The sequence below is a fragment of the Drosophila mojavensis genome, unplaced genomic scaffold (genome assembly GCF_018153725.1).
Source record: "Drosophila mojavensis isolate 15081-1352.22 unplaced genomic scaffold, ASM1815372v1 contig_74, whole genome shotgun sequence".
Lineage (NCBI taxonomy): Eukaryota > Metazoa > Arthropoda > Insecta > Diptera > Drosophilidae > Drosophila > Drosophila mojavensis.
In genome coordinates, this window is record NW_025318899.1 from 5,332,347 (window position 1) to 5,359,410 (window position 27,064).

General features: G+C 39.5%; 4 protein-coding genes and 1 long non-coding RNA gene across 11 annotated transcripts in view; all 5 read right to left on the reverse strand.

Annotated features, from left to right (window-relative positions):
- The window catches only part of LOC6581491 (dendritic arbor reduction protein 1), a 37,669-nt gene extending 36,558 nt beyond the window's left edge, over positions 1-1,111 (reverse strand). Inside the window, exon 1 of the mRNA XM_032731432.2 lies at positions 730-1,111. Coding sequence (XP_032587323.1) covers positions 730-792 — 63 coding nt within the window. The 5' untranslated portion in view covers positions 793-1,111. The remainder of the gene's footprint in view (positions 1-729) is intronic.
- A 12,453-nt stretch (positions 1,112-13,564) lies between these two features.
- LOC6581493 (lipase member H) lies at positions 13,565-15,349 on the reverse strand. Of its 2 annotated transcripts, none has more exons than XM_032731350.2 (4): positions 15,076-15,349; positions 14,158-14,601; positions 13,859-14,078; positions 13,565-13,802 (listed from the first exon to the last, which is right to left on the reverse strand). In XM_032731350.2, exons 1-4 carry the CDS (start codon positions 15,302-15,304, stop codon positions 13,727-13,729), a joined length of 969 nt encoding a protein of 322 aa, XP_032587241.1. In that variant the 5' UTR covers positions 15,305-15,349; the 3' UTR covers positions 13,565-13,726. The 2 variants fall into 2 exon arrangements, with proteins under 2 accessions (XP_032587241.1, XP_002007221.1); XM_002007185.4 differs by having other exon boundaries at positions 14,137-14,601.
- A 93-nt stretch (positions 15,350-15,442) lies between these two features.
- LOC6581494 (angiopoietin-related protein 7) lies at positions 15,443-20,010 on the reverse strand. Of its 2 annotated transcripts, none has more exons than XM_015161866.2 (5): positions 19,699-20,010; positions 19,383-19,528; positions 16,802-17,013; positions 16,455-16,665; positions 15,443-16,379 (listed from the first exon to the last, which is right to left on the reverse strand). In XM_015161866.2, the coding sequence occupies exons 1-5, from the start codon at positions 19,861-19,863 to the stop codon at positions 15,629-15,631; spliced, it is 1,485 nt and encodes a 494-aa protein (XP_015017352.1). In that variant the 5' UTR covers positions 19,864-20,010; the 3' UTR covers positions 15,443-15,628. The 2 variants fall into 2 exon arrangements, with proteins under 2 accessions (XP_015017352.1, XP_002007222.1); XM_002007186.3 differs by having other exon boundaries at positions 16,880-17,013; positions 19,699-20,008.
- A 1,096-nt stretch (positions 20,011-21,106) lies between these two features.
- On the reverse strand, positions 21,107-23,275 carry LOC116804355. Of its 2 annotated transcripts, none has more exons than XR_004364338.2 (3): positions 21,840-23,275; positions 21,288-21,348; positions 21,107-21,205 (listed from the first exon to the last, which is right to left on the reverse strand). It is a non-coding gene; the product is annotated as an uncharacterized LOC116804355 (long non-coding RNA). The 2 variants fall into 2 exon arrangements; XR_004364339.2 differs by having other exon boundaries at positions 21,830-23,275.
- Positions 23,276-25,568: 2,293 nt separating this feature from the next.
- Positions 25,569-27,064, reverse strand: part of LOC6581495 (cyclin-dependent kinase 14) — a 128,691-nt gene continuing 127,195 nt past the window's right edge. For all 4 annotated transcript variants that reach the window (XM_032730866.2, XM_002007187.4, XM_032730867.2 and 1 more), the window contains one exon: positions 25,569-26,664. In XM_032730866.2, coding sequence (XP_032586757.1) covers positions 26,600-26,664 — 65 coding nt within the window. In that variant the 3' untranslated portion in view covers positions 25,569-26,599. The remainder of the gene's footprint in view (positions 26,665-27,064) is intronic.

Sequence of the window (27,064 nt, forward strand, 5' to 3'; positions counted from 1 at the left end):
CCTCGGGCTGTGCCTGGCCGGACTGAGCGAGTTCAAAAGAGTTGACCGACTGTTTAAGCAGAGCTCAAAGTGTGGCAACAACAGCGCTGTGGCAAGTGATAACAAGATTTACAAATCGATTGCCGACGGCGCTTTGACAAATATGCCAGAGAAGTGGGCCCATCCAGCGGCGACACCTGAGCAAGGGCCGAACACCTGGAGCTGGAACTGGAACTGGACCTGAAGGTGTTAATCTGGGCAGCCGCGTGCTTGGCTCGACTGCGTGCTTATTATCACGAAAATGTATCCGCTCGACGATAATCGACTTAATTTGTTTAAACATGATTGTGTTTTATTTATAACAAAGACGTAAAACGAACGCACGAACGAAGGAATAAAAAATATAAAAAATTCAGACAATTTGGTGCAAGTTTTGCATTTTGATAAGCGGAAGCATTTAAATCCAGAGTAAGAATAAGAGAGAGCGAGAGAGAAATACCAATAAAAAACAACAGAATTTTAATTAGCACATTTGGCATAATTATGGATAGTAATTGCTTAACGGCGCATTGCCAATTTTTTATTAACAATTAAAACTGAAGCCATGATTCAGCTCAGCTCAAAAGGGAAGTCGTAAAAATAAAACAAGAATTGAATTTTTGAGAAATTGTTAAACATTTTAACTGCTTCATAATTAAATTAGCTAATTTACAAATTGGTTTTTGCTTTTGAAATTGATTGAATTCTCACCTGCATCACCCAGTAGTTGTTGTTGGCGGCAAATTGATCACCAATTATAATATCCGTATGCATTTAAGCAGAATTCTTTGCATCAATCTAAGGCCGACTTAAATATATATATCTATATCTATATATGTGTATATATAGATAGTAGACTTTATTTATTTGTAAGAGTTGACCATGCTAAACATTTAGCTCTTGTTTTAATATTTCTTTTTATTTTTTGTATTTTTATTTGTATTTAGATTTTCGATTTTCTTGTTGGCTTTTCTCGCTTCTAGGTCACAAGTCACAGACAAGTTCAAGGCACATGAATGATTAACAATTTATTTGATTTATTTATTTATTTATTGTGAATTTTATTTGCATGGCACTGGGCAGAGAAGCAGAAGCAGAAGCAGCTCTTCAAAATGATTTTTGTATTTATTTTGTGGAATTTTTTACAATTTCTTGAGAATTGATTTTATTCATTTGCAAGGATATGCAAATTGTAAGCACACACACACGTATACACCCACGCACACACACGCTCACTCACTAATTGGCTTTTATTTGTGCTTGAATTTACAATCATTCGGCTGCTGTTTCAAAATTCCCGCTTCAAGCACATCCTTTGCATTGCCCCAAAAAGCTCAGACAGAATCAGCAAACGCCGGCGGCTTTTTTTTTCACTTCCGCGTTTCGATTTCTTAATCACTGGACTGTGATCTATTTTTGTTAGATATAGTTGTTGCTGTATTTGGATTGAGTTGCAATTGCAGATTGTTTAAGGAAAACGCAATGTATCTACATCGACGCGCTGCACTCGAGAATTGATATTGAATGTTGAAAATTGTAGTTTTTGTTTTTGTTTTTTTCGAAAGCAACGCTGAAACCGAGCGCTCGGCGCTATTGTTGTCTCTACGCTGGCGGGAACCGAGTTCGTACTGATTGGACGAGCGAAGGTTTCGCGCAGACGAACCTCGCCAGTCAGCTAGCGGGCCAGACGCACACACACAGAGAGAGATATAAACACACACACTCGCACACATGGCAGTCATGTATGCTTGGCTAACCAGACTCAACGACTCTCCCCCGCTCAGTCACTCTGTCTGTGCTGTCGCGCTGTCAGTCGGCTTGAGCCGAGCCGAGCCGAACGAGCTGCCCCTGCCTCCCGACTTATACTCCGCTCTTCTACAACTCTGCCTCTGCTCGCTTATTACCTTTCCCTCTCACTCTCGCTCTCTCCTTCTGAATGCTGCTCACTGAGTTTATGCTTTGCTTATTGCTGTGGCTTATTGTTGTTTTTACAACTTTTACGCTCGCTCGCTGTTCTCGCTTGGATCACAGCGCACTCTTATACGGCACTACTTATACAGCGCGCTCATCTCTCTGGCAGCTCAGCTGTGTGTGCCAAACAGATCTTATTGGCGCGTATAAGAGCGTGGATTCTACATGACGATTTTGCTTCGATTCGCCATTTTAGTTTGAAACGTCATATTGAGACGGCATTTGCATGAGCGTCTGAAGCGGCTTATTCAAGCTGTATATATTTATTGAAATTAAAATTTTGTAATATGAGTCAGATTATGTGTTTTAGCAAACATATACATACATATGTATCTATTGGGTGATCTATATTTGAATTTGAATTTGTATAGCCAACAGATCGTAAATTGTAATCGGATACTGGCAAACTAGAGCTGAGATGAATGTTACTCAATGTTATTTAAACTAGATTGGAAACTATCTATTCATATATTAAAATATGTAACATGAAAATTATATAATAAGCTGGTATCAAATATATATAATAAATTATGGAAAAAAAATAAAATAAAATAAAAAAACAGAAACAACTTTCGATACCACGAAAACTTTATAAATTAGACAAGTTTGCTGCATAAATTTGATAATAATTTAGGCAGTTATATACATACATATATATACTTGTGAATTTTCTAGTTAAATCTGATATCATTTGCATATTAATATATCATTTTATCATTATTTTATAGCTTCTTCTTCAGCATTTTCTTTAGCACACGCAGCTGGAGCATAAAATCTAATTAAATAAAACAAAATCGTAAAGGACATATACCCGAAAATAAAATCAATAAACATTTTACTATACATATAGTTGTGTGTGTATCTATATATCTTTATATCCAACTATATATATGTACATATGTATCTAGTGGTTGGCAGCAATTCGCTTTAAGCGTAGCGCTGGGCATAAAATTATTCCAATGCACGCCACAAACATAAAAGCCATTTTCATTTTGACCAAAACGGAACCAAATGGCAGCTGCCCCCCACCAACAGCAGCCCCAACCCCAACCCCCAACCCCCAACCAGTGCAATCGCTGCCTTATGCTGACCAGCCAGGGGGTGCTCGCTGCCTCGGCTTGGCTTGAGCGGGGGAGGGGGCGACACGCGACGCTTGTCTAAACATGGGGGCCACAAGACGGCAGTCAATAGAGGTGTGGCCTCATTGGCAGCGGCGCAGTCGCCGCGTCCAGCCAATCAGCGCGCCGAGCTCGCCAGCCAGAGAGCGAGCGAGCGAGTGAGCCAGAGAGTGAGAGAGCTAGCGTTGCGGTTAGTTTTGCGTGTGCAGCAGCAGCAGCAGCAGCAGAAAAAAAAAACATGACAACAAAATGAAAATTGAAGTCAAGCGAAAACAAAACGAGCAACAACAACAACAGCAACAACAACATGACACGCAGGTGAAGTAGCAGACGGCGGCTGACTAGTTGAGATACAAATGTAACTCAGACTGTGCTCGTGGCTGTACGTTAGTTACTAACTCACACACATGAGACTATACACGTGTGTGTGTGTGTGTGTGTGTGCGTGTGTGCATAGCTGCCTGTCTGTCTATTGATAATTGACTGCCGTTGCGGGCACTTCACTCACTCATTGTCTACCTCTCTATCTATCTATCTATCTCCCTTTCCTCTTCTCTCTCTCGCACTCTTGCTGTCTGTCCTTCTGTATGCTTTTTCGTATTTACCTCGTGCAAATTTGCCATTAATGCCACAACAGACGTTATATATGTATATACACACACACACACACACAAATGTATCTGCTTTTGACAATGTCAGTTGCGTGTAGTAAGTTTTTTTTCTTCCTTTGTTGTATTTCATGTCAGTTGACTTTGTTTGCCCCAGCTCGCTGCCTGACTTACGCTATAGCTCCACGATATCTATCTTCACATATGCGCGCAACTATGGCTTGATGAGCACAGATTGCCATCAGAGTATCTGCAAGTATTCCTAGCTAAGTTCTAATGGAAATCAAGATCTTTAATAGGATTATCTATTGCAAATGTGATCATAAATTCACTTGAATTGCATTTTCTTTATATATTGGCTTATAAGAGTTAAAAGACAGCTGATCACATTAGAATTTCTTATAAATAGCTTTTCATTCCAGGACTGCAATCCAGCCATGTCTTCATATTAGAAATTAAATAGAAATTATCCTATAGTATGAACTATAATATGTATTTACTTTATATATCCCATACTATCTATCAAGCTTAAGTTCTTTCTAGCTGTATAATTTCGCTTGCTTTACCCGAAACTAAATCGATTCTGGAGATCACTTGTATTTCGTATCGTTGCATCAGCGAACCTTTAAGCACAAGTTCCTGCTTACCCCTAGCCCGACTTTCATTAATAATCTCGAGCTGTTCTTTTGTTTACTGTTTACCCGTTTTCCGATCACAAATGTATCAATATTAGCGCTCTTATGTCAGAGTTTCTCCGAGTCACAATTAATAAACAAATTCCTTGTAATCCACGCCCGCCTTCCTCTGGCCAATGTCGTTCACTGATTTTCTCAATATGATATCTGTGGGATTTATGGATGGGTAGCTCGCTACCCTCCGCCCCCGCCACACACACACACTGACGGTGTCAACTCACCCCCTTAGGGGACAAAGTACCTGTTGTTCACTCTCTGCACTGCAGTTCGCTTGCAGTGTGACCTTATCGTTCGGCTCGCATGATTAATTACACACTCGAATGTCCCAAAAGGCTCCCGTTGCCCTCGCTCTCTCCCTCGCCCTTATCCGCGTCCATGTCCATTCGTTTCGGCTGAAACTGTGGCCAAAATATTGTCACGCTTCGAGGCGGCCAACAAACGCAGCCGCAGCTCTCCGAGGAATACTAAAAATCTCTCTGGCTCTGGCTTGATTGATTCCACTTGGCGGCACTTGTTGATAAAACCCAAAAAATAAACCCAAAATAAAGGACAACGACAACATTTTTCGTATTCAAAATAACAAAAAATTGGTTTCGATTGTCGCCCCACTCGAAGATTACGCGGCAATTTGTTTTGTGCCACGATTTTTCTCAGGAATCGCTTATTTACTCACATCTCGCATCTTCTATGGAAAGCACTCGCATCGGTTCCCATCGACAACCGAATACATTTGTTTGCATAGCGCACTTTAATTGAATTCTCAATGGAATCGAAATTTGAATTCAAGCTAAACGATATCAAGAAATGAACAGGGATCTACATAGATCAGAGATGTAGCTATGAAGCCGGAGATGCTTACATAGATATTTGTAGTTGATATATGTATCTATTATTATTTGTAGTTGATATATGTATCTATTATAGAAAGGTCACCTATTGCTATGTAGATGATATATTCATCTTGAGATAAAACTTTTGCTTATGTAACCATCTGAACAAAGATAAATGTATCTAAAAATACCTTCATTCCATATGGGGATTAACCTACCCATCCACCTATCGCAATATCCACATATAAATAACAATATAAATAACTATAGATCAAGCTGTGTAAAAGTTTTAAGAGTTTTAAGAAATAATATTCTATAAATATATGAAAAGAGTTCTGGCCTATTGGAGAATGTTCAGCATGGAAATAGATGATGGAACTAGCTATCTAAAACTATCGATATATCTGACTATCTTTGATAACTTTAGATATCTGCAGATGCCTAGATTCATCAATGTATCTAGAAATAGAAAGGTATCTATCAAATTGAAAATTTTTAAAGACATATGCTCTAGCTATTATCATCTAGAGATATGAAAGATAGTTATATATATAAATAAAGGTGTATCTAGATATATATTGATATATTTCATACATCATATAGAGAGCTATCTAGATACACTTTGGCATATATCGTCACTCACAACATTCAGTGATATCTGTAGATATTTGAAGATAGGCAAGAAATAATTTGGGCATAGATAGCGACAATTAGCATTAACCCCAATTGCCGTCGAGTCGAGTCAAATGCGAATTCCATGCAAATGGCAGCAGCTCAGTCAAGATGCAACCGGCGAGTCAACAATGCGAAATTTATGCGAATGCTAATCAAGTTAACACCAAATGCAAAAGGCAGCGAGCGAGCAGCGTCTGACAGTTTTTAAGTGCGTATCTGTGTCGCGACTCGCGACTGCAGCAGCCATGACAACAGCAACAGCAACAACAGCAACAACAAAGGCAACATCAGCAACATGGCCAACAACAATTATTAATGATTTTGCTAAATGTTACAGAAAATAATGACAGCAGCAGTCGAGTCGCTGACTCGCTGAGCAGTTGAGCTGTTGAGCTGTGGAGCAGTCGCTGAGCAGTCGGGCAGAGCCTTTCAACAATTACAAATGCACACAAAACGCTTTCGGGCCGGAGCCGGCGTATTCGCCGTTTTCAACACCTCGAAGGCCCAATAGGCCCGGCCAACGGCATGGCCAACAGCAGCCCACATTCTGTGCAATGCAATGAATGATTCGACATGATTCCAGTGGGCGGCATGCCGCTGAGGGCGTGCCCATACCCGTGCCGCTGCCACAGAGCCAGAGCCAGAGCCAGCAGCTGGAGCAGCAGCAGCAGCAAACCAAATATCAAACACCAAAAGCCCAAAAAACAACAGGCGGCCTCTGCTTAGATACTCTAACTGTGGGTACATTAGCTAAGGCAATGCAGGCGGAAATTCAAGTGGAGGAATATGAGGGAAATAAGACTTAAGAGGAGAATCAGCAAGAAATGTGAGAAGAGTTAATTATGGAAAACAATTTATGGATGATTTTTCAGCAATATTTAAAATTTATTAAAAAAAAAAAAAAAAAATATTATTTATTAACGATATTTAATTATGAGACATTTTTAGACAATATTTAAAATACGAAAATATATACAGTCGACTCTTGTTATATCAAACCTGCGTTATTTCGAACCTCTCATTAATTCAAAGTTATCACTCAGTAATTCGAACTAAAAATCATTGCTAAGACGCGGTAATTCGTACTCATATGGTTAAACACTCGACACTTCGAAATATTTTAAGAGTCCCTTGAATTTCGAAATAACGCGAGTCGACTGTATATATTTTATATTTGGAAACTGTAATAAAAAACATTTATTTAATTATAATTTTTTTTTATATTTTAATATACATATGAATACCAACTAAGCTTATATAGTAATTTAATTTATATTATTATTATTTTTTTTATATTATTATTTATTTTTTAATAAATATTTTAAAAATGTTGTATTTTAATAATAAATTATATACAAATAAAAAATTATGTATTTAAATTGATACAAATTTAGTGAAAATAACCTGAATTATGCTAAACAGTCTTTCTCTAAATCTTGTCCAGGCTCAATATATGCTTATTTTAGCCTTTCCCTGCCTGTCAAAAACCATTCCTAATAAAATATCTAATCTAATATCACAAATGCATGCCTATTCAGCCTTTTCACTTTTCAGTAAGAGTATAAAGGCTTCGGCTTGCTCTACTCTCCTCCATAGTTAATTTTTAAACAATTTTTGACATTTAGCGCGTGCGCAAATGGGCAAAGAGTAGAGTCATGATCGTGGGGGCAGAGTGAGAGGCAATGATCGGCGATCGGGGCGATCGTTTGCTGAGCCCCTACTTCAGGTGTTGTTGGCATCGTCGCGGCGTGAAGAAGAGCCGACACACTTACGCTCATGCGCATTTTGCTACAATATATATTTGAAAACATCATTTCTATGATCGCGTTAATCACCTTCGAGCCCACTCGAATATGACACTCGAGTGGACGTGGCTGGGGCTCGAGGATGCGGGGCGAGCCAAAGCGTTTGCTTACTCAGCGGGTTTTAGTTTTTGTTTTCGATTTGTTTCTTGGGTCTTCAATCGAGGCAGCTGCTAATGATGCGACTTGTGCGTGGAGACGCACAATTGAAATGAAATTAATTTTTGTTTCCCCTACATAATTAATTGAAGCCCAGCCGTGTGGGCAGCCTCAGGGAGAAAGCCAATGCCACCTACACCCAGCCAGCTCTGGCTCCTACTCCTACTCCTATTCGTGTTCCTCCAACTCGTATTATTAATTAGATTAACAACCCCCCATTATTTTTTTTTTTTTTTCGTTTTTGTGAAATCCGAGCCACATTTCGCCTTGACGGCGCGCATCGTAAAATTTGAGAAATCATAAACGAAATGGGACGACGCACAGAATAATTGCACTACGAAATAAATAAGCTCCGGCAAATGTTAAATAATCAAATGAATTTTCGTGCAATTAAATCGTAAAATACAAAACAAAATTATAATGAAATCGTTTGCCAAACCCCAAAAATCAACATGAGCCGACGACGACGACGACGACGACGACGACGACGACACGACAATTGACACTGACATCAAAAGGAAACAAATGCAAACAGAGACAACAAAATTCCAAAAACAACATCAACAAAATAGCAAAAATTTCCATAAAACAAAAATATTGTCTATCGATTTTATGAGCCACTTGGAAAACTTTGGCCAAGATAAAGTAAATGCGGCCCGCAGCGATTGCGAAATTTCTTTTTCGATTGAAATTTGAATTCTGATTAGATTTCGTATGGCAAAGAGAGAGACTGATATGAGCTGCTTTCCGATATCGATTGCCTAATATGGCCAAGAAAACAAAAAGTATTAATGGACTCGAGTGAAACGCAAATATAACTCACGTGAGAATTGACGCTCGGCTAGGAATTTAAAGTGAGTTCAATAGAAACTAATTGAATAGAAACTGTAAGCGACAAAGGTAAGTTATGGAATGATATATAATGATATATAAAATATTTAAAAATATTTACAATATAAATTATATATGAGAGAGAATGCATACTATGTCTGTTTCAATGGATATCTATGTATAGAAACAAGTATATTCACAGCCAGGGGCGTAGCGAGACAGTCGATAAGGGGGGTGATTCTAATTGAATTGTCAAGTATGGCAGATGTTACAAATAAATTAATATAGGCTATTGGGTTAGTCATTATTCTGTTTTCTCTGTGCACTGATGGCTTACTGATATTACAGAATTAAATAATTCGGTAATTGATATTACAGAAAAAATAAAATTAAATTTATAAAAAAAAAAGTAAATAAATACAAAGAAAGGTCAACAAAGTTGCCGACTCTGAAATAACTTGGGAAGGTCTCACTACTGCTCCCAGCGAATAGATATTTACATCCTTAGCAAATGATTAGTCTGACTTGATTGCTTAACGATAAAGAGTACAGGCAGTACAGGAAATACTAACTGATGAGCTTTATAAATAATATATATAAATAATAATATATGAAGACTACAGGCAGCAAAAATAGTAAATGATTAGTTCTGTAAAAAAATATATATAAATAATAATAATAGATATAAATTTGCGTTGGCAAAAGTCATATATCGATCTCCAATAGACTAATCACTGCTGCCCCCTTAATATATACCAAAAATATTAATAACAAAATCCTCACACCCACATATGTAGATCCATTAGTCTCTGCTATGCTCTTAAAGGAGTACCTCAAAGTCCTTTTCCTCTACTATTTAGTAGAACTACCCAAATGTTTATTCCCATTTGATTCCTCTTAATTATTCCTCATGTTATTTCATAAACTACATCTTTAAGGGCCTTGAGAGCTGAATGGAGATGCTGTTGTCGCAGCATCAGCCTGACTCTATAACAGACTTAATGGGCTTCTAAGACCTAGATAACGCTCAAATAGCAATAATCAGACTTTGTTACTGAAGATTTATACAGATTTGTCTCGTCCTGCTCAAATCTCATGTGACAACAATCGAGTTGCTTGGCGTCTCGGGTGATCTGTCTCCCCTATATCCCTCCCTTCCCCCCATACCCCCTCTCGGCCTTTTGCAACACATTCCCGCAATAGTTGAAAACTGTGTTAGCGATAAGAAAATGTCAGCGTTGGCCGGCAGGGCTGGCCCACCAGCAAGCTTCAATTAAATAGCCAGCCAAGGGTCACAACTGATACCAAATACGCTCCGAAAAGGTGCATAGATGGTGCCGCCAGCGACCTGGCTACCGATTGATCCCACCAAACCGACAGAAGCTGGCCAAGCGAGGGCCACTCACACGGGCTGCTCTTGTCGCCAGAGTCAGCGGCTCAGTTGAATGAGCTTATCCATCATCGGGACGCGGTCTCCTCATCTGTCACGGAGCTAATAGGTTTCATTAGTCATCGGGCAGCCGATCGCTCAGATTGCTGCTGCTGCTGCTTCTGTTGTTGTTGTTGCTGTTGTTGTTCTCCTCTTATTATCAGCTGCTCGCTGCGGTCATTTCTCAAAGCCGAACCACCAAAAATATTGCCGAGCTCTGCTACTCTGCGCTCGTTCGCTGTTTGCGTGTCGACAGCAATTTTCACCTTAATTATTTCTTTTTTGGGGGGTAGGGGTGGGGGGATTCCTCAGGAGCAGGCAGAGGCAGAGGCAAAGGCAGAGGACCTGATGTGCTGTCCAGCACGCGCTAATGTTTAATATCCGCCATGGTGCGCTCTTCGCTCAGACAGTTATGCAAATTTGCTGTCAGTGGGCGGGGGCGGGGACGGAGGCGGTGGCGGTTGCCGAAGCGAAGCACAGCTAACTGCGAGGGCAGTTTGACCAAAGCGTGTCCTCGTAAATTATCAAGCCGAAAGAAGAATGTGTCCGTGTATGTGTGTGTGTGTGTGTGTGTGTGTGTTTGTGTGTTTGTTTGCTAGTTTGTTAGTTTCATTTGGGCCAACGTCCTTTCGTGTCTGCTTTGCCATGGCCTGTTTCTTTTTTTGCTGCTTCCCTTTTCATTTCATTCTTTCGTTCTGCTCATGTAGTCCTGCCGCAGATTAGGCTGTTGCAACCACCCCCCCCCATACCCCTCCATCAATATTGGCGCCAACTACAGGCACAAGTCCGACCCGAGCTGCCATAAAATGTTCAATTAGTTAATGAAAAATTTTCCAATTGGATATCAACATTGACTTCAACTAACGACCGCAACGAGGACGAGCACGATTAGACGGACAGAGAGAGAGAGAGAGGAGGAGCCGCGGGGAGGTGGAGTGAGTGGAAGGGCGGAATGGGGCTCTGCAAAGCGTTGCGTTGGTGTCGCTTGAAAATGTCCGTAGGTTGAATTTATGCATGTGATTTATGCACGACAGCGATTGCCAATTACAATATCATTTCTCTTCTTGTCTCCTTGGCTTAGCCAGACCCGACTCGTGCGACTGCCATCGATGAGTGTGTGTGTGTGCGTGTGTGTGTGTGCAAAGTGCCATTAAAAAATGTGTCAAAACAGTTGAAGAATTATATAATTTAAATACAAAGCGAAAAAGAAACCTGCAACGGCAGCGCGAAATAAATGAAAGCGAGAATTGAAGATTGAATTGAAAAATGTAAAGAACTTCAAGGGGTACTAAATGATATACATATGATACAGTCGAGTCCCGATAATTCGAAATGGCTAGGACTAAATGTTTATTTTTTTTTTATTTATTTATTTTTTTTTTTATTTTTTTTTTTTTATTTATTTTTTTTTTTTTCCAATGGGATAGAATTTTATTCAATTTATGTCGATTTTGTATTTAGCGGGGTAAATTATAGCAATATATATATGTATATTTATAAAACATACATTTATAAACAAACTCATTCAATTATTTTATAAGTGAAATAAAAGATGATAATAATAATAATAAAAAAAAAAAAAAAAAAAACTAAATAAATAAAGAATTTCAAGAGCTACTATCGTATCTAAACAAATATAAAATAATCAAAAGTTTATTTAGTATGTTCAGAAATACGCGAACCTTCTTTTTGTTAAATATTTTCGAATTGGAGCGGAACTGTTGGAAGCTAGGCAAAAAAAGGAAAGAAGAAGAAGCTTATTCAAGTGCTATTCAGAGTTGATGCTAAAAAGTCAATAACTATATGAGTGTATGTGTGTGTGTGTTTGTGTGTGTGCGTTACTCTGTTTTTCTTTCTCAGCAAACAGAAATTAAAGCCAAGCTGGAAAACACAAACGGCCAGCGAACAGGAAAAACCGACGCATGACACAAATTTACAAAAGGTGGAAGCAAAAAAACGAAAAAAACAGAAACAAAAACAAAAGCGACAAAAATCGACATGGAAATGAAATCGAATGAAGGGAAATGAGGGGACAAAAACTAAGAGTCGAGAATATGAGCATACATAGCAACAACAACAACAACAACAATGGCAACAACAACAACAACAACAACTAGTTCGATGCTTGACCGAGCACAGCGCATCAACTCGATCAGGGCCAGACCGAGGGGAGGGCAGAGGTCGCCGGAGAGGGGCTGTTAGTAGGGCCGCGTTTTACGCATTTGCCAAAGAATGAATGAAAAGTGGGAAAACAAAAGAAAAGCTAAGCGAGCGCAAAGTGCGGGAGTTTCCTGTGCGCTATGGAGCTCTAATGAAGCCTGAAATCGATTTGTGGAACCAGTTCAAACAAACCAGCTCACAATAGTTGCAGCGAATTAGAACGCAACGAGACGAGTCAAGTCGAATCGAATCGAGTCGAGTCGAGTTGAGTCCAGTCGAGCTGCCACCCACCCACACTCTCTGAGGGAATGGACTCCTCTGGGGAATGCTTGGCCTGGCAGCTGTTGCCAACTGTTGGAAATCCTCAAATTTACAGCCAGAACAGGCAACAGAGCTTGGCATCTTTTTATTGTAAAATTTACGATCACCATGGTTGTTGTTGCTTACCGCTTTGTATTGTGTTGTTGCTGTTGTTGCTGCTGCTGCTGCTGCTGTCATAGGGACTCCTGCTCAGCTCAGGCTCGCAGCCGAAGGTGTCAAGTGTTTTGTGTGTGCGGTTAGCTTCTTGGGCATTTGGCCTGGCTTAGTCTGGCTTGGCCTGCTCTGGCCTGGACCGCAAACGGCGTGTCGCTGCGTGTGTCTCTCAAATTGCGTCAGAAATTATCGCCATTAAATGTAGATGAGCGTTTTGTTGTTAACTTATTGGCCCATAAATAACTATGGCTGAGTCCCTCAACAACAACAACAACAGCAACAGCCACAACAAGTGCAACTGCAACTCCAGCTGAACTTCATTCATAAAACGCTTGAGATGAAATTTATGCTGGAAATTTCATTTGCGCACAGCTAGAAAAGCCAAATGGAAATTTAACTTGCGGTTGTTGTCATACAATTTGTCAGGTGAAATTACGTTTTTAATACCTTGTACCTTTTAATAGCGGCGGAAAAACTGCATTGGAAATTCCTTAGACAAACCCACAAAGTGCTAGGAGTGTTTAGGTTTTTAATATGTCAAATTGAGATATTAAGATATTTATGCCAAATAAATACAGCAAAACTGTATTTGTAAGAATAATTTAATTTATAAGCTACTTCTCCACTACGATTTTTACATGGAATATTTAGAGCTATTTGTTAAATTTAATAAATTATTCAATGCCAATTTCACGCTGCAAAATTTACATATTAAAAATAAATTAAATATATCATTTTTGAATTCATTCATAACATTTAAATATTCCTGTTTGCCCATTTACCAGCTATATAAATTAAGTCTTGGCCAACTTTATGAAATCTTCTCATACTAAATATTTAACGCAATCAGCTTTTAACACTTACAGCCTTGAGAAATGTAGTCAGGCAAAAGCTGTCTGTTATGTGAGCGCCATCTATAGTTCACATTTTAAATCCGCTCTAGTTGCCATCGCGCCTTAGTCAAACTTGGCATTCACACCCTGGCCAAAAGGTGGCGCTGCATTCGTTTCCAAATAGTAATGAGAGATGGCGCTGGTAAAAATTTCGATTTAAATCAAAGCTTTTAGCTGCACTTGGAGTTTATTCACCTGTGTGTCACCTGCTCACCCATGTAAACCACCTGACTATCATCCATATTGGCAATGGCCTCGGCGAGTGACGCATTGCTCAAATGAAATACCGATAAGTGATCCAAGCAGCTGCGGCTGCTTCTAATCACCTTCCAGCTGCAGGGAATGGCAGGGAAATTCCTGGGCAGTCCAATGGACTCGGCATAGAAGAACACGGCGCGATTGTGACTGCAGCTGTCTGCAATGCACACAGATTAGATACAGTTATGAGTGCCTCTAGCTATGGCTGCACGCACAGGCCTCCCGCAGTAGCTTACTCGCCGCCAGCAGATCCACCTCCTCGCAACCCGGCTGCGGGGCGCGTCCGTAGTTGACATAGAAGTCCACATGTCCACGCGGCGTCAGATCCCCAAAGAGCGGATAGTCTGTGTGTATAACGTCCACGAACTGCGCTGCACTCGCCTTCAGGCTGTCCTCGGAGCGGGCCGTGAAGAGCGGCAGAGCCGGATCGAGGCCCGTCACACGACCCAGAGTGCCATTGAAGTGGCGACCCATGCCGCCGGCTATATGAGCGCCCAAGCTGTGCCCAATGATGTGCACCGCCTCGCTGGAGACATTGTGCCGCGCCAGAAACTGCTCCAGCTGCTGGGCTAGCGCGAGAGCTACCTTGGATATGGCGCGACGCGAGCTGGGATAGTCCAGATTGGCGGCGGGCGACCAATCGGCAATGAGAAGGTGCTCAAAGCCCTGCGCACGATAGGCTAGAGGGCAGAGAGGGAGAGGGAGAGAGAGAGAGAGAGAAAGAAGGTGAGAGAGGGAGAGGGAGAGAGAGAGAGAAAGAAGGTGAGAGAGTAAGGGAGAGGGAGAGAAAGAGGGTGAGAGAGTAAGAGAGAGAGAGAGAGAGAGAGAGAGATAGCTTAGCATAGAGTTGCTTTAACAGAGTTGGCTTAACAGTGAGTTGGCTTAACAGAGAGTTGGCTTAACAGAGAATCAGATTACCAGTGAATTCGGTTCACAGATTTAGCCTAATAGAGTCAGCTAAACAAAGCAACAGAGTTACCACAACAGAATCTGTTTAACAGAGTTAGTTTAACAGATTTACTTAACACTGAGTTAGGCTCACAGAGTCCGCAAACAGAGATCGCTTCACTGAGTTAGCCTAACATCGGCTAACGTTAACAGAGTAAGCTTCACCGGATTAGCTCAGCAGAGTTCAGTCTCAGCATTCCGCTTACCATTTCGCAGCGGTTGGATGGAGCTGTGCGTGCGTGAGCCTAGGAATCCGTGCACGATCAGCTTGAGGGACTCCACAGCCGAGAGCTGCTCCACCTGGTCGAGCGTCAGCTCGCCCTGCGCTCGCTGATAGTAGATGCTGCTCTGGCTGGCCAGGGTGTCCAGGCTGAGCGCCTGCAGGCCCGGCATCTGGCAGAGGAAGGGCAGCCAGCAGTAGAGCATTCTTGCCATGTTGAAGCTGGAAATGGAACTGAGCCCAGTCGGAGCAGACTCTGCCGCTAAATAGCTAAATGGATCGCATGCTGCGAGCGCTGCGTTTGGCTAATCGCTGCTCGATTAGCTGACGCACAACCCGGGGACAGCTGGGCATCTGACTAAACGCACACGGCAACTTTATTAACTAGGGTACATTAGGTGATTTTCCATAAATAAGACACACGCAAGATGGGAGCGAGGGGCAGCGCAGCGGACTACGAGTTAGAGTTACAGTTAGATTCCCTGACGTATGGCAGCTGTGGCTAGCGGCAGGCAGCAGGCGGGAGGCGGGAGGCGGGGTCAGCGTCTGGCCTCGTCCTGGCCTATGGGCCGTATGAGCATCTTGATGCGGCGCAGCGAGTAGTCCTTGCCCTGGAACGTGTCCCAGTAGATGCCCGTCTCGCCGGCGCGCTGGTAGTCCTTGCTGTAGTGGACGCCCATCAGGTTGCTCGTGCCGCACGCGTTGAACCAGCCGCCGGCCTTGTGCCGCTGGGCGCAGCTGCACTCGAGGCAGTTGTCGTTGTCGCTGTCGAAGGTGCTGAACTTGGCCCCGGCGTGATAGGAGAGAGAGTCCCCTGCGGGCGGATGCAGGTGCTCCTGGTAGCGGCCCAGCAGACTCAGCGCATAGAGCTCCCGCTCGCCGCTGATGGCGAACGAATCGTAGCCGGCGACGGCCACGTTGTTCTCAAAGTCCTGCATCCAGATGCGCAGCTCGTGCAGCGAGGAGCTGGTCAGGGCGTGCAGCTTGTCCAGGCCGATGAAGAAGTCGCCGGCGATGTTGCCGAAGCCCTCCTTGTAGTCCAGCCAGCTGCGCTCGAAGCTGACGTCGTCCGAGCTGCGATTCATCACCACCGTCCAGCCGTCGTCCTGGCAGGGCACATAGAACGCGTCGCTCTGCGGCGTCAGCTGCAGCTTCAGGATCCCGTTCACGGCCAGGTAGGACTGCAGGCAACTGGTGGCATGCTCCTCCACGGGCGCCACACTCTGCGGCACGCCCTGAGCCAGCTGAGCGCTCTGCGTCTTCCGATTGGCCAAGCGTCTGCGAATGTTGCTGCGCGAGGGAGGAATCCAATTCAATATTCATTCAGCATCGAGTCTAATTGGATTTGGATTTGGATCTGCTTACTTGGTGTTCTGCAGCAGCTTGGCCACGCCCTGCTGCGTCTCCTTGACGTTGTAGGCCAGCGAGACGAGGAAGGTGGCCAGCGCATCCAGCCGACTGGCCACATCCAGTTCCGTTCCATTGATCGACCTGCCCTGCGTCGTCGGCGGGCTCTCCGTCCTGTAGAAGAGGTCCATGTGCTGCTCAGGCACGTCCCTCGTCTGGCGCGAGAGTTCTGTGGAGTAGAGGAGCAGAGGTTTAAAGGCAGCTCTAGGCACCTGTTCAAGCACACAGCTAAGCACAGCTAAGCAACAACAACAACAGCAACAACAACAATAAGAAACAACAACAATCAATTCGGCTTGGTTTACCCCGCATCTTGTTGCGATTCTTTTGCTTGTGGCTTAGCTCTCGGGCCTGACGAGGTCCCAGAAATTGATCGGTTTCACCTTTCAGCTCGTCCAGCGTGTGCCGCGTCAGGCGCTGGATGTGCTCGAAGCTGTCCAGGCGCTGCTGGAAATTGAGCTGCTGCGCCTTCAGCGATTCCATGCGACCCGTATTGCTGTCCAGCAGCTGATCGAGTCTGTGGTGGAGAGTAAGAGCAACAGAGAGAGAGAGAGAGAGAGAGAGTAAGAGATGGAGCATAATAATATATAATAAATAATAGTATTCTAATAGTTTACATCTGCATTTTAATTTAATTCCATTTGAGTTTTGTGCATAATTAATGAATTAATATATATTAATATTTAAATAATTAGATAGCTAAAATATTTTTTTTTTTCTTTTCGTGAACGAGGCTCGAAAACTACTTAGCCAATGTGAACGATTCCTTTACTATTACAAGTCTACATTATATATAATGTATATAATATATAAGAATACTCTTACTGATCTACTATATATATTATAATTATAAATATAATTAAATATATTCAGGAAAAAAGTCCAAATTCTTTTGGTATTTTATCAATTACTATCTGACTTCATTTGGCAAGCTAGAAATTATAGAAGAATATTTTATGCCCATCATCTCATATGTCGTCTTAAACCCTCAACATGCAAAAATCTATGTAAACCCAATACGAAAGTCTAGTGCATTGATAATAGCCCTAAATGTATTGAAATTCAATAGTAATTTACATAAAATATAAACACTCTGTAGAAATTTCGATCCATACGCATGATATCATCTATACGTATATGCTACAGTACTTCACATATATACTACGAGTATATAAATTAGCCTCTTTAAGACTATGGCGTGGGCGTCTCTACATATCATTTATTATTTCCAAATATCTGTCTGAGCATGCAAAGTTCATTTGGAGCCCGGTTAACGCCTAACTGTGACGTATTGCCAATTGTGTTTCGGCCGAATGCTCTTTGGCTAATTAAGTATGCATATAATTTATATACAAATCCCAAAATGTGCTATCAACTCGTTTTCGTACAACATTTGCCGTTCTGCCGTTTTTGACTGTCGGTTGAGTAAACAAAATGCGAATTTCGCTTAATTTATTAACAGAAGACCAGAACCCGGAGCCAGAAGGCGAATCGACGAAATGTTTGGAAAAAAGCGAAATACTAAAGAAATTTAGGAGCAGATAATAGCTAAACAACTTGCTCGAGTGCAGAGGAACCATCTGAATAAATTTGAAAATGGGAATTTATGATGCTATCTATGGTGGGGGAAGAGTAACGGAAGATGGCATGGTCCAGAACCTAAGATCCAATATAAACCTGATCAGTCTTGTGTGCAGGTTTGTCTGTCTGTATAGATATATCATATGCATTTGCATTTAAATTTGGGTAATCTTCGAATGCTTGCATAGTAAAATGGCTGATCCGAGTTTATTTTCTAGTAACACAGGTAATCAGGTGGCAAAAGAACTTGTTTCACACCTGATTTCTGGCTGCGGAAAGTTTTGAGCTTAACAATGAGTCTAAAACGTTTTTGACAATCTTCTTTTGACTAATCATAGCACTTGAGGTAAAGGCATTCAGTCAAGAGGCAAAACTATGAAGGAGTAAAAAATAGTAGAAAAAGTAAGTAAAAAAGTAGTAAAATAAAGTAGTGGAAAAAGTAGTAGAAAAAGTAGTCTGAGTTGATAAGACAAAAGTAAGAGCGGATTTGAGACTGGCAGCCGAGAGGATAGGTAGTAATTCTAACTTGGGATAGCATGAAGATGAGATATAGTATAAATACCAGAGTATTGATGATAGTATACAGTAGAGAGTATATAGAGAGTAGATTTTGACTAACGTATTCATTTTTGTCTGTTCATTCGTCTGTCTTATATACATATGACAGATTTTGTTTAAAGTAAGAGCTGGAGTAGAAACAAGTGTTCTTAGAGTAGAGTGATGAATGAGATAGCTGACGCTGATGAGCTATGATCATGATTTGAATGACAATTAGCGAGTTGGAGGGCAAGAGGACTTAAGTCGAAGTGGAGTCTTAGGCTCGTTTGTACAAAGAGCAAGAACAACAGTTTTATGATATATATTGTCTATAAGATATACTCTCCATAGGTGCCTGATCTGATCAGTTTATAGGAATTGACCCTATAGAAGGTTTGAGTAGTCTGGCCTAGGGTATTTCCCAGTCGATTACTACCGCTTAGATCACGCTTACTGCTTTTATTTGTCTTGGCCTTACGGCGCATCTCCGCGTAATCAATGGCATTGTAATTGACGCGTTTGACAGCAGCCGAAAAAGTCACAAAAAATAAAATAAATAAAATAAAAACAAACCAAAAACAAATAATACATCATTCGTTCTCTTGTTGTTTTCATTTTTTACCGGTTTTCCAAGATACCTTTACTGAGCATGTGTGTGTGTGCGTTGCTTGCCAAAAACCTGTTCGGCTACCTATGTTGAGGCGACATGGCAAAAGTTCCATTGTCGTCGCTCGTCCCCCTTCTCCCCCCTCTCGCAGCATCACTTACTTCTTATCGATCACTTCCAGGCGATGGCGCTGGTCCTCATCCAAGGTCGCCAAGATGCCGACACGATCGTGCAGGTTCGTCATCAGCTGCTTTATCTCGCTGTGCTGGGCAGCAGTGGGCGCCAACGTAGGCGTGGCATGATGCGGCTGCAATGGGCAAATGCAATTAGAGGGAAGTAAGGACAAGGCTGATTGAGCTCCAATAGACAAAGGCATTCCGTTAGCAATTTAAAGCTTAAACTCGCGTGCGATATTTGATTAAGCAAACGAAATTAGCATTGAGCTGAAACGTTTTTTGCTACGTATACTTAACGCACTCGATAGTTGCGTCCTCTCCACTGCGTGGGAGCAGGCGGCACAGCTGCTGCAGCATGGGCTGGAGCTGGAGCTTGGGTGGGCACTGTGGGCTCCTGGAGCGCCTCGGTCCAGCTGCATGCACAGCAGATGAGCACCAGGCACAGGCGGAATGTAGGCGTGCCCATGGCGATAAGCGCTACAAAACAATAAATTTGGCAATGCTCGAACGCTCGACACTCGCAACTCTCAGATCACACACACAAATCACGTTCTTCTCTAGCAGCAGTGCGAGGCGACTGATCGGCGTGCGCTTCACGGATAGACTGAGCAAGCGGGAAACAAAACCCAGCGAACAAGACCCATCGCGCAGCGAGAGGGAGACTCAGAGAGAGCAAGACTGAGAGAGAGAGAGAGAGCAAGCAAATGAAGAACAGACTTTTGAGCTCTTGTGCTGATTGTCTTTTGTTTTGGCAGTAAACAAAAAAAGAATCTTATTCTCTCTCTCTCTCTCTCTCTCGGCATCTCTCATGCTCTAGCTTTGTTTATGCTGGGCTTTGCCTTGGCTAGACTCGAAAAATCCCCGCGCTTTCAGACAGTTTGTCAATCACTGACGATTCGAAGCGATCAAGCATTATATTTTCTTATTGAGCAATATAATTATATACAATTATGTATATATTTTCAATATATGTATTATATTTTCAAATTATATACAATTATGTATAAATCTTCAATATATATAAATAATATTGAAAGACAACTTAAAGCAGAAATTCACATTACTCAGCTCATTGCAAATATTTACAATGGAATTACAGCAACGTATATACTTATACTTTGATCTCACTCTCTCTCTCTCTCTTTATGTCTTTCTATCTCCCTCTTTCTCTCTCTCTCTCTCGATTTCTTCCTCTTTCTTTAGGCTTTCAAGTACCTATACGCTGCAGATTGCATATCTTATTATATTTATACATATATGCATATAAATAACAAACCAAAGCGCGACTCATTCATTCACGTATGCGAAACCTGCCTCAAGATTTGCGTCACTATCACAACTGATCTACAAACATACATATGTCTTTATATATATGTATATCTACCTATTTGTATAGCTGCTCTGAATTTGAGCTTCCCTTGGGCCTTACCACGCTCAAGTCAGCTCTCTCGCTCTTCTTGAAATGTGTCTTGAATATGAATCAACGCATGATCTTTGATCTGACAAATGCAATATAATCATATGGGCCTACGACAGTCTATACGAATATGTTATAAACGTATTTCGAATTGAATCTCACATTATAATTATAGTTCATCACAACTGTTGACAGTAACAATTATTGAGTTACTTATACGAGTGACTGTATTAAATGGCATCTACTAAGTCCATAAATGACTATTTGATCAAGAGTTTACATGTTATTATAATTCAAATGAGATTTTTATAGCGTTTATTGAACTTTAACTCTCGCAGATGCCGATAGATCAACGTGTAATTACGAAATCGTAAATGTATGAGCTATGGGACTGGAATTAAAAAAGTTATTGTTATTAATTTTTATTATTTGCACGTAAGAAGTTCAGCTCAAATAAACATAAATATATTTACAATGTGACATGTTCCTTAAGTTTCAGCCAACCTAACTTTTGAATTGTATTTTGATGTTTAACTGAAAATATAATGAATATAAATTGAGAATTATTAAATTGAATTAACTGTGGAGTTTGACAAATATTGAATGGGTTTTTTATTCAGCCAGCATCATTTTTAAAATGTTTCTCTGCATTAGGTTTATTATATACAATCATTTTGTATACAATCTTTTGTTAGATCTGTGTTAAGTTTAATGAAATAAACATGTTTTGTAGAAGAACATAAAAATTCTTTGTTTTGCCCATTTTTATGCAAAAAAATCAATTTAATGCGTCATCATATATATAAGTATATAGAAATATACAGCTTATATATACAGTTGAGTCCCGATAATAATGGCAAGGCAATACGTTTTTTTCGATTTTTTTTTTTCAAATTTTCGAGAAGTATCGAGATTGAATATTTTCAAAGGTATAGAATTTTTTTCGACTTTCGCAATATTTGTTTTAACGGGGTACAAATTATCGAGACTCGACTGTATATATGTATGTGCCCACTGCTAGCTACGTTTTAGATGATAACGCTTTATAGCTTTCCGGATTGTGTCATTTTCCATAGCTGCGATGCTTTAGCTGCTGCTGTTGGCTTTAGCTAAATTACGTGGCAATTGTTTTGCCGTTATGGGTTTTTGACGGTCATCGTGGAAACCTTTTGCCTTTTGCAGCTGGCCAGAGTCGTGCGCAGATCCAACGACTCTGATAGACTGATGGATCATTGGCAGGCAGCGGCATCAACTGCAGCCCTGCTGAATGAACAGATCCGTCGATGACGACAGCCCAAAGGCAACAGCAATAAATTCATTAAAAGAAAAAAGATTGTTTAATAATAATAATAATAAAAAAAAAAAAACAGTTGCATGCCTCGCCAAAGAGTTGTGTCATTTGCGTAATTAGCCAAAACTACAAATTGTGAGCGACGTTTGCGAAATGTAGCTCAATCTGACATTCAAATGGAGGCAGATCAATTGATATTGCCCGAGTTAATTAGCCCGTGGTGTCAACTATTTCGTTTATTGTCATAAAACAAAATTAAAGAATATTAGTTGGCTCAATTGTTATTTATGCGAATTTTTAGCGAGCGAGACATTCGTCACTTTAGCGACAGCCTCGAATTCCAAAGTGTGTCATGCGCCAGCTACTCAAATAGATACAAGTGCGAGATGTGCTTAAGGAGTTTGGCAAACTCTTGAGATGACATATACGACTATCGATATCCGAATGGACTCTTGAATCTCTATTACGCCAATCACTCAGCAAATGCTCAGTTCTCAGAGCTGTTTCATGCTGGACGTCTGATAATACTAAACAAATAATTATTAATGATACTTGTTGAGCAGACCTCGCATGCATGTATCTGCCTATATACAGATATGTATTTATATATATATTCATTACCATTTTCTGCATCTATAGATAGCTTCAAGTGCAAGTCCAAGGGTAATTGAAACGATTTTGTCGAGTTCTATTTGAATTTTGTTTTTTGAATTTTTTTATTGATTTTCTTTTTTTTTTTAGTTTTATATTTTTGCATTTTATTTAATATTAAATTATTGTACAGGTTGAACTTATTCAAATTGTATTTAGTTGCCATTCAATATGCATTCGTATTAAATCATAAACATTCAATTTTGGTTTCTTTCATTCACTTTTTCGCTACTTAGAAATCGAACTACAGATTGTATTTACACGAAGAGAAACAATAAATAAAACATACATATATATCTTTTTTGTATATATATATGTATATGTATATATAATAAAGGTTTCATCTCATTTTTGGTTGCTTCGCCCTTTCAACTATACAAAAAACTGCTTACAGTGTAAACATAAAAACTACACACGCGATGGCTACACAGATTCCTCGAAGAGAATTTATATATATATATTCATAGACTCATATATATATATATAATTTTTTTATTTATAATTTCTATTGACTTTTCTTTGCTTTCGTCTTGTATTTAATAGATTCTTTTTTTTATTATTATTAATTATTTGTTTAATAGATTTTTGTTTTGTTTTTAACAAAGGTACGTTAAATATTTACGACAAATTCAATGCATTAAAAATAATTTAGTTATGCCTCGACTTCTGCTCGAGTCAGCGAATATCGAGAGAGCTTCTTCATTTCATCATTTCATCATTTGATCATTTTGTTCATTTATGTTTTACCTTACGTTCCTGCGGGCTCTGTGAAGGGAACCCATACCGCTTAGCTACTACAGAATACAACTAGAGACACACGTTCAGCTAAAAACATTCTTAGTGTTTACCATTTGCGATTACGTTACTTTAGTTAATATATATCTATATATAGACTTTGACTTATTTGCCTAATGCTGCGTTTCCAAATTACTTTCTTGTTGTTTCTCTTTCTTTTTCTTTTTTTATTTGTGCAGTGAATAAAACCGAAATTAAAATCGTTTCTGATCATCTCATTTGTGTGTGTTTCGCTTGATCCAAAACAAAAATTGTTAAATCAAATTGGCGATTCGTTCGAACTTGTTCATTTGGCTCGTTGGCTTATAAACTATGGACGTAACCTCGGGATGGGAAAAGTGCGAAAAGTGCATTGCCATTGTTAAATGTTGCAAATGTTTTCCAATTTATCTTCTCTCTTTCAACTTTTTGTTTTTATTTCTTCTATTTAGTTTGGCTAAATGTTTACACAATTTGAGGCGCGCAGCATTCAATTTGAATTACAAACAATACAAAAATGTTTAAGTGCTGAGAATTTTCTCTGTTTTCTTTTTTTGCAATTTCATTTTCGTGCGTTTTTAGCCTTTGCCAGCAAATAATTTTAAACAATTCGTTTGCCTTTTGGCTCAGCATCTAAATTTTGGTTCGCTCTAGTGTGCTTAAATTTCATGTGGTTTGAATTTGTTTACTTTTTATTTATTTATTTATTTTTTTGTTTGTTTTGTTTTTCATACTTTTGTTTTAGGTTTTGCGTACTTTTTTCATAAATCACAGAAAAAGTTTTTTCATTAAATTGTTTTTCATACTTTATTTTAATATTCAAGTTCACTTTTATTTCTACTACAAAATAGAATTTTGTCTGCGTTTTTAAACGCTGCTAAAACGCGCGCGTTTTTGCCTGTGTTGATAAACGCGCAGCGTACATTTAAAATAGTTTTGGTTTTGTTTTTGTTAGAATATCTTATAATTCCATTCAAATTTTACTCTAAACTCGATTAGTTTATGTTCTTGATATAAGTTTTGTTGTTGCTTTCATAAAAGTGTGTTTGGCCGCTGGGCCATAGATGGCGCCACCACGTGTTTATTTCTGTTTCTTGTTCTTTCATTGATTTAAGTAAAGAATTTGTTAACATATTTTGCTCTACGTTTATTTTAGTTACTTTCATTTCTACACACGCCAATATTTATTTATTTATATATTTTTCTTTTTGATTCATTTACGTTTCAAAACCATTTGAAATATCTTTGATTTCTTTAATTTGCACATTAAGCTAGTTCTTCTCTATATAGAAACTTTTCTATCCTCCACCTCTCTCTCTCGTCCTCTCATCTTTTGTGTTTGTTTTGCGTAACGTTTCGTAATAGTATTTAAATTTTTTTTATTTGCTTGGAATTGGATTGATTGGAGTTCGTTTTACTACGTTGCTATGTAAAATACTTGGTTAGGTTTATTTTTGTAAGTTAGTTGTTATTTAGTTTTAGTTGGTTGACTATTTGTATTTAGAATTTACGTGTTGCTGTTGCTTGCTAAAAACTTTTACTCTTACTACATTTCAAATCTAACTTTTAATTTGAGTTTAACTATTCGATTCGATTCGATTCGTTTCGATTTGCTTTCAAAATTGTTTACACATCTAAATCTCTCGCCTGATGCTGTCTAAGCCTTTCAGTGAACTACTTCAACAGCTTTTGCGACTATTTCGTTTTACTATTTTATTATTGACTAGGATTTCGTTTGATTTCATATGCAACATTTTCTTTTTTTTTCAGTTGTTAGGGACAGCAGCAAAAAGAAAACTGAAAAGCAAAAACTGAAAAACTGAAAAGTCAAATGAAAATCAAATAAAAATAAAAAATATCAAATTATGCGGTATAAATTTTTAAAGTTTATTTGTTGTTGTTGTTTTTAAATGTTTTTTTGCTTTATACATAAATTCATTTATTATTTGTATTTTAATTAATAATAATTAAAAATGTATCACTTAAGCAGCGCGGCAAAGTTTTCTTCTTCTTCTTCTTTTATAATGTGAAAATAGAGTTAAAAATAATAATAATCATAATTTTAATAGTAATTATATATAGTATATAAAGTGAAACAAACAAGAGCTAATTATCGGCTGGCCGAACCTTGAATACTCTCACAGACAGAATATATATACTCTATATAGTTGTTCGCAGGATGATTTGGAAGATGTGTAAAATATATAATATATATATATAATTATATATATTGATAGGATTCATTGGAGCTGTTTTCTGGCATCTTCCATTTCATGTAAATCTAATTGAATTGTTGGAGAACTACAGTTAGGCTTGAGGTTTACATATAAACTTGTCTTAGGTGGCCCGAGGTTCGTGGATCTAAATACCCATAAGGAAAAGTTATGCTTAGTCAGATAGTTTGAATGCTTGAACTACTTAGAAATACAAACGTGATTGAACACAGAAGTTAGACAAAAGGAAATCTGATCTGAGAGCGATTAGAAAAACAAATCAAGAATATTTTGTAGAATTAAACAGACAGCACAGAAAAATTTACATATTTTATAGAATCAATTTTTTTAGCTTAACAAGAAAATGAAATGAATATTGCTTAAATTATAAATTTTGTTTATGCATAAAATAAGAAAAAGTCAGCGGCAAAGCAAAAATTTGACTAAACTCTGAGTATCCTTATAAAAGATGACGTGAATGTAGCCTAACTAAACGTAACTAATATATGCCCAGGCACGATATACATATATATATATATATATTTGACTGAAATGCTGCTGTCTCTCTCACACACTCACTCACACTCCCACTCACTCTCTTTGTCTCTATCTCACTCGCACTGATTATTGGACAAATTATGGTTGAAGACGCGCGACTTTGATGACTGCCAATTGCTGTTTGTTTGCTTGTTGTTTGTTAGTTGCTTGAGTTGTTTGCTGGGTTGTTTTGTGGGTTGTTTAGCTGGGCTGTTGTTGTTGTTGTTTGTGGTTTGTTGTTTGTTGTTTGCTGTTGGGCTAATAGTTGGGTCTAACAATAGAAACGTACGCCATCCACTGAGAGGACCTGCTTTAATTTTCATTTATTCTGTCGATTCGGTTCCGTATGCAGCTGCACGCCTTCCACGGTGAAAATTGAGGTTTCTGCAAGGCAATAAATTGAAATATGATTAAATTTCATAAATTTCGGTATATTTATGCAAATTTTCTGTTAATTAAAATATAAATTATGACGAGACATTATTTAATATACTCTCTCTCGCTCCCTCTCTATCTCTCCCTCTCTCTCCCTATCAGCTGACCTCAGGCCAGACAATTAAAATGCAATGCAAATTTCATTTTGCTAACGAGCGAGACATGGGTGCCACGCCCACTGCATAACCGCAATGCTCACACGCTCCAAGTGCTGCGGTTCTTTTTGGCTGTGCATTGACCTTATCCGGCGGCGGCGGCGGCGGCAGCGGCTGCCCGGGACAACATGATAAATGCGGCACATTAGTTGCGTTTTAATTGATTTTATCTGAACAAACTGTTAAAGCTGCGA

Coding starts and splice junctions, on each gene's coding strand:
- LOC6581494 (XM_015161866.2), bottom strand. CDS start 19,863: ATGGGCACGCCTACATTCCGCCTGTGCCTGGTGCTCATCTGCTGTGCA. Junction 19,529..19,698: donor GGAGAGGACGCAACTATCGA/GTGCGTTAAGTA, acceptor TGCCCATTGCAG/CCGCATCATGCCACGCCTAC. Junction 17,014..19,382: donor CTGGAAGTGATCGATAAGAA/GTAAGTGATGCT, acceptor TCTCCACCACAG/ACTCGATCAGCTGCTGGACA.
- LOC6581493 (XM_002007185.4), bottom strand. CDS start 15,304: ATGGCAAGAATGCTCTACTGCTGGCTGCCCTTCCTCTGCCAGATGCCG. Junction 14,602..15,075: donor CATCCAACCGCTGCGAAATG/GTAAGCGGAATG, acceptor TCTGCCCTCTAG/CCTATCGTGCGCAGGGCTTT. Junction 14,079..14,136: donor TAAGCTACTGCGGGAGGCCT/GTGCGTGCAGCC, acceptor TGTGCATTGCAG/ACAGCTGCAGTCACAATCGC.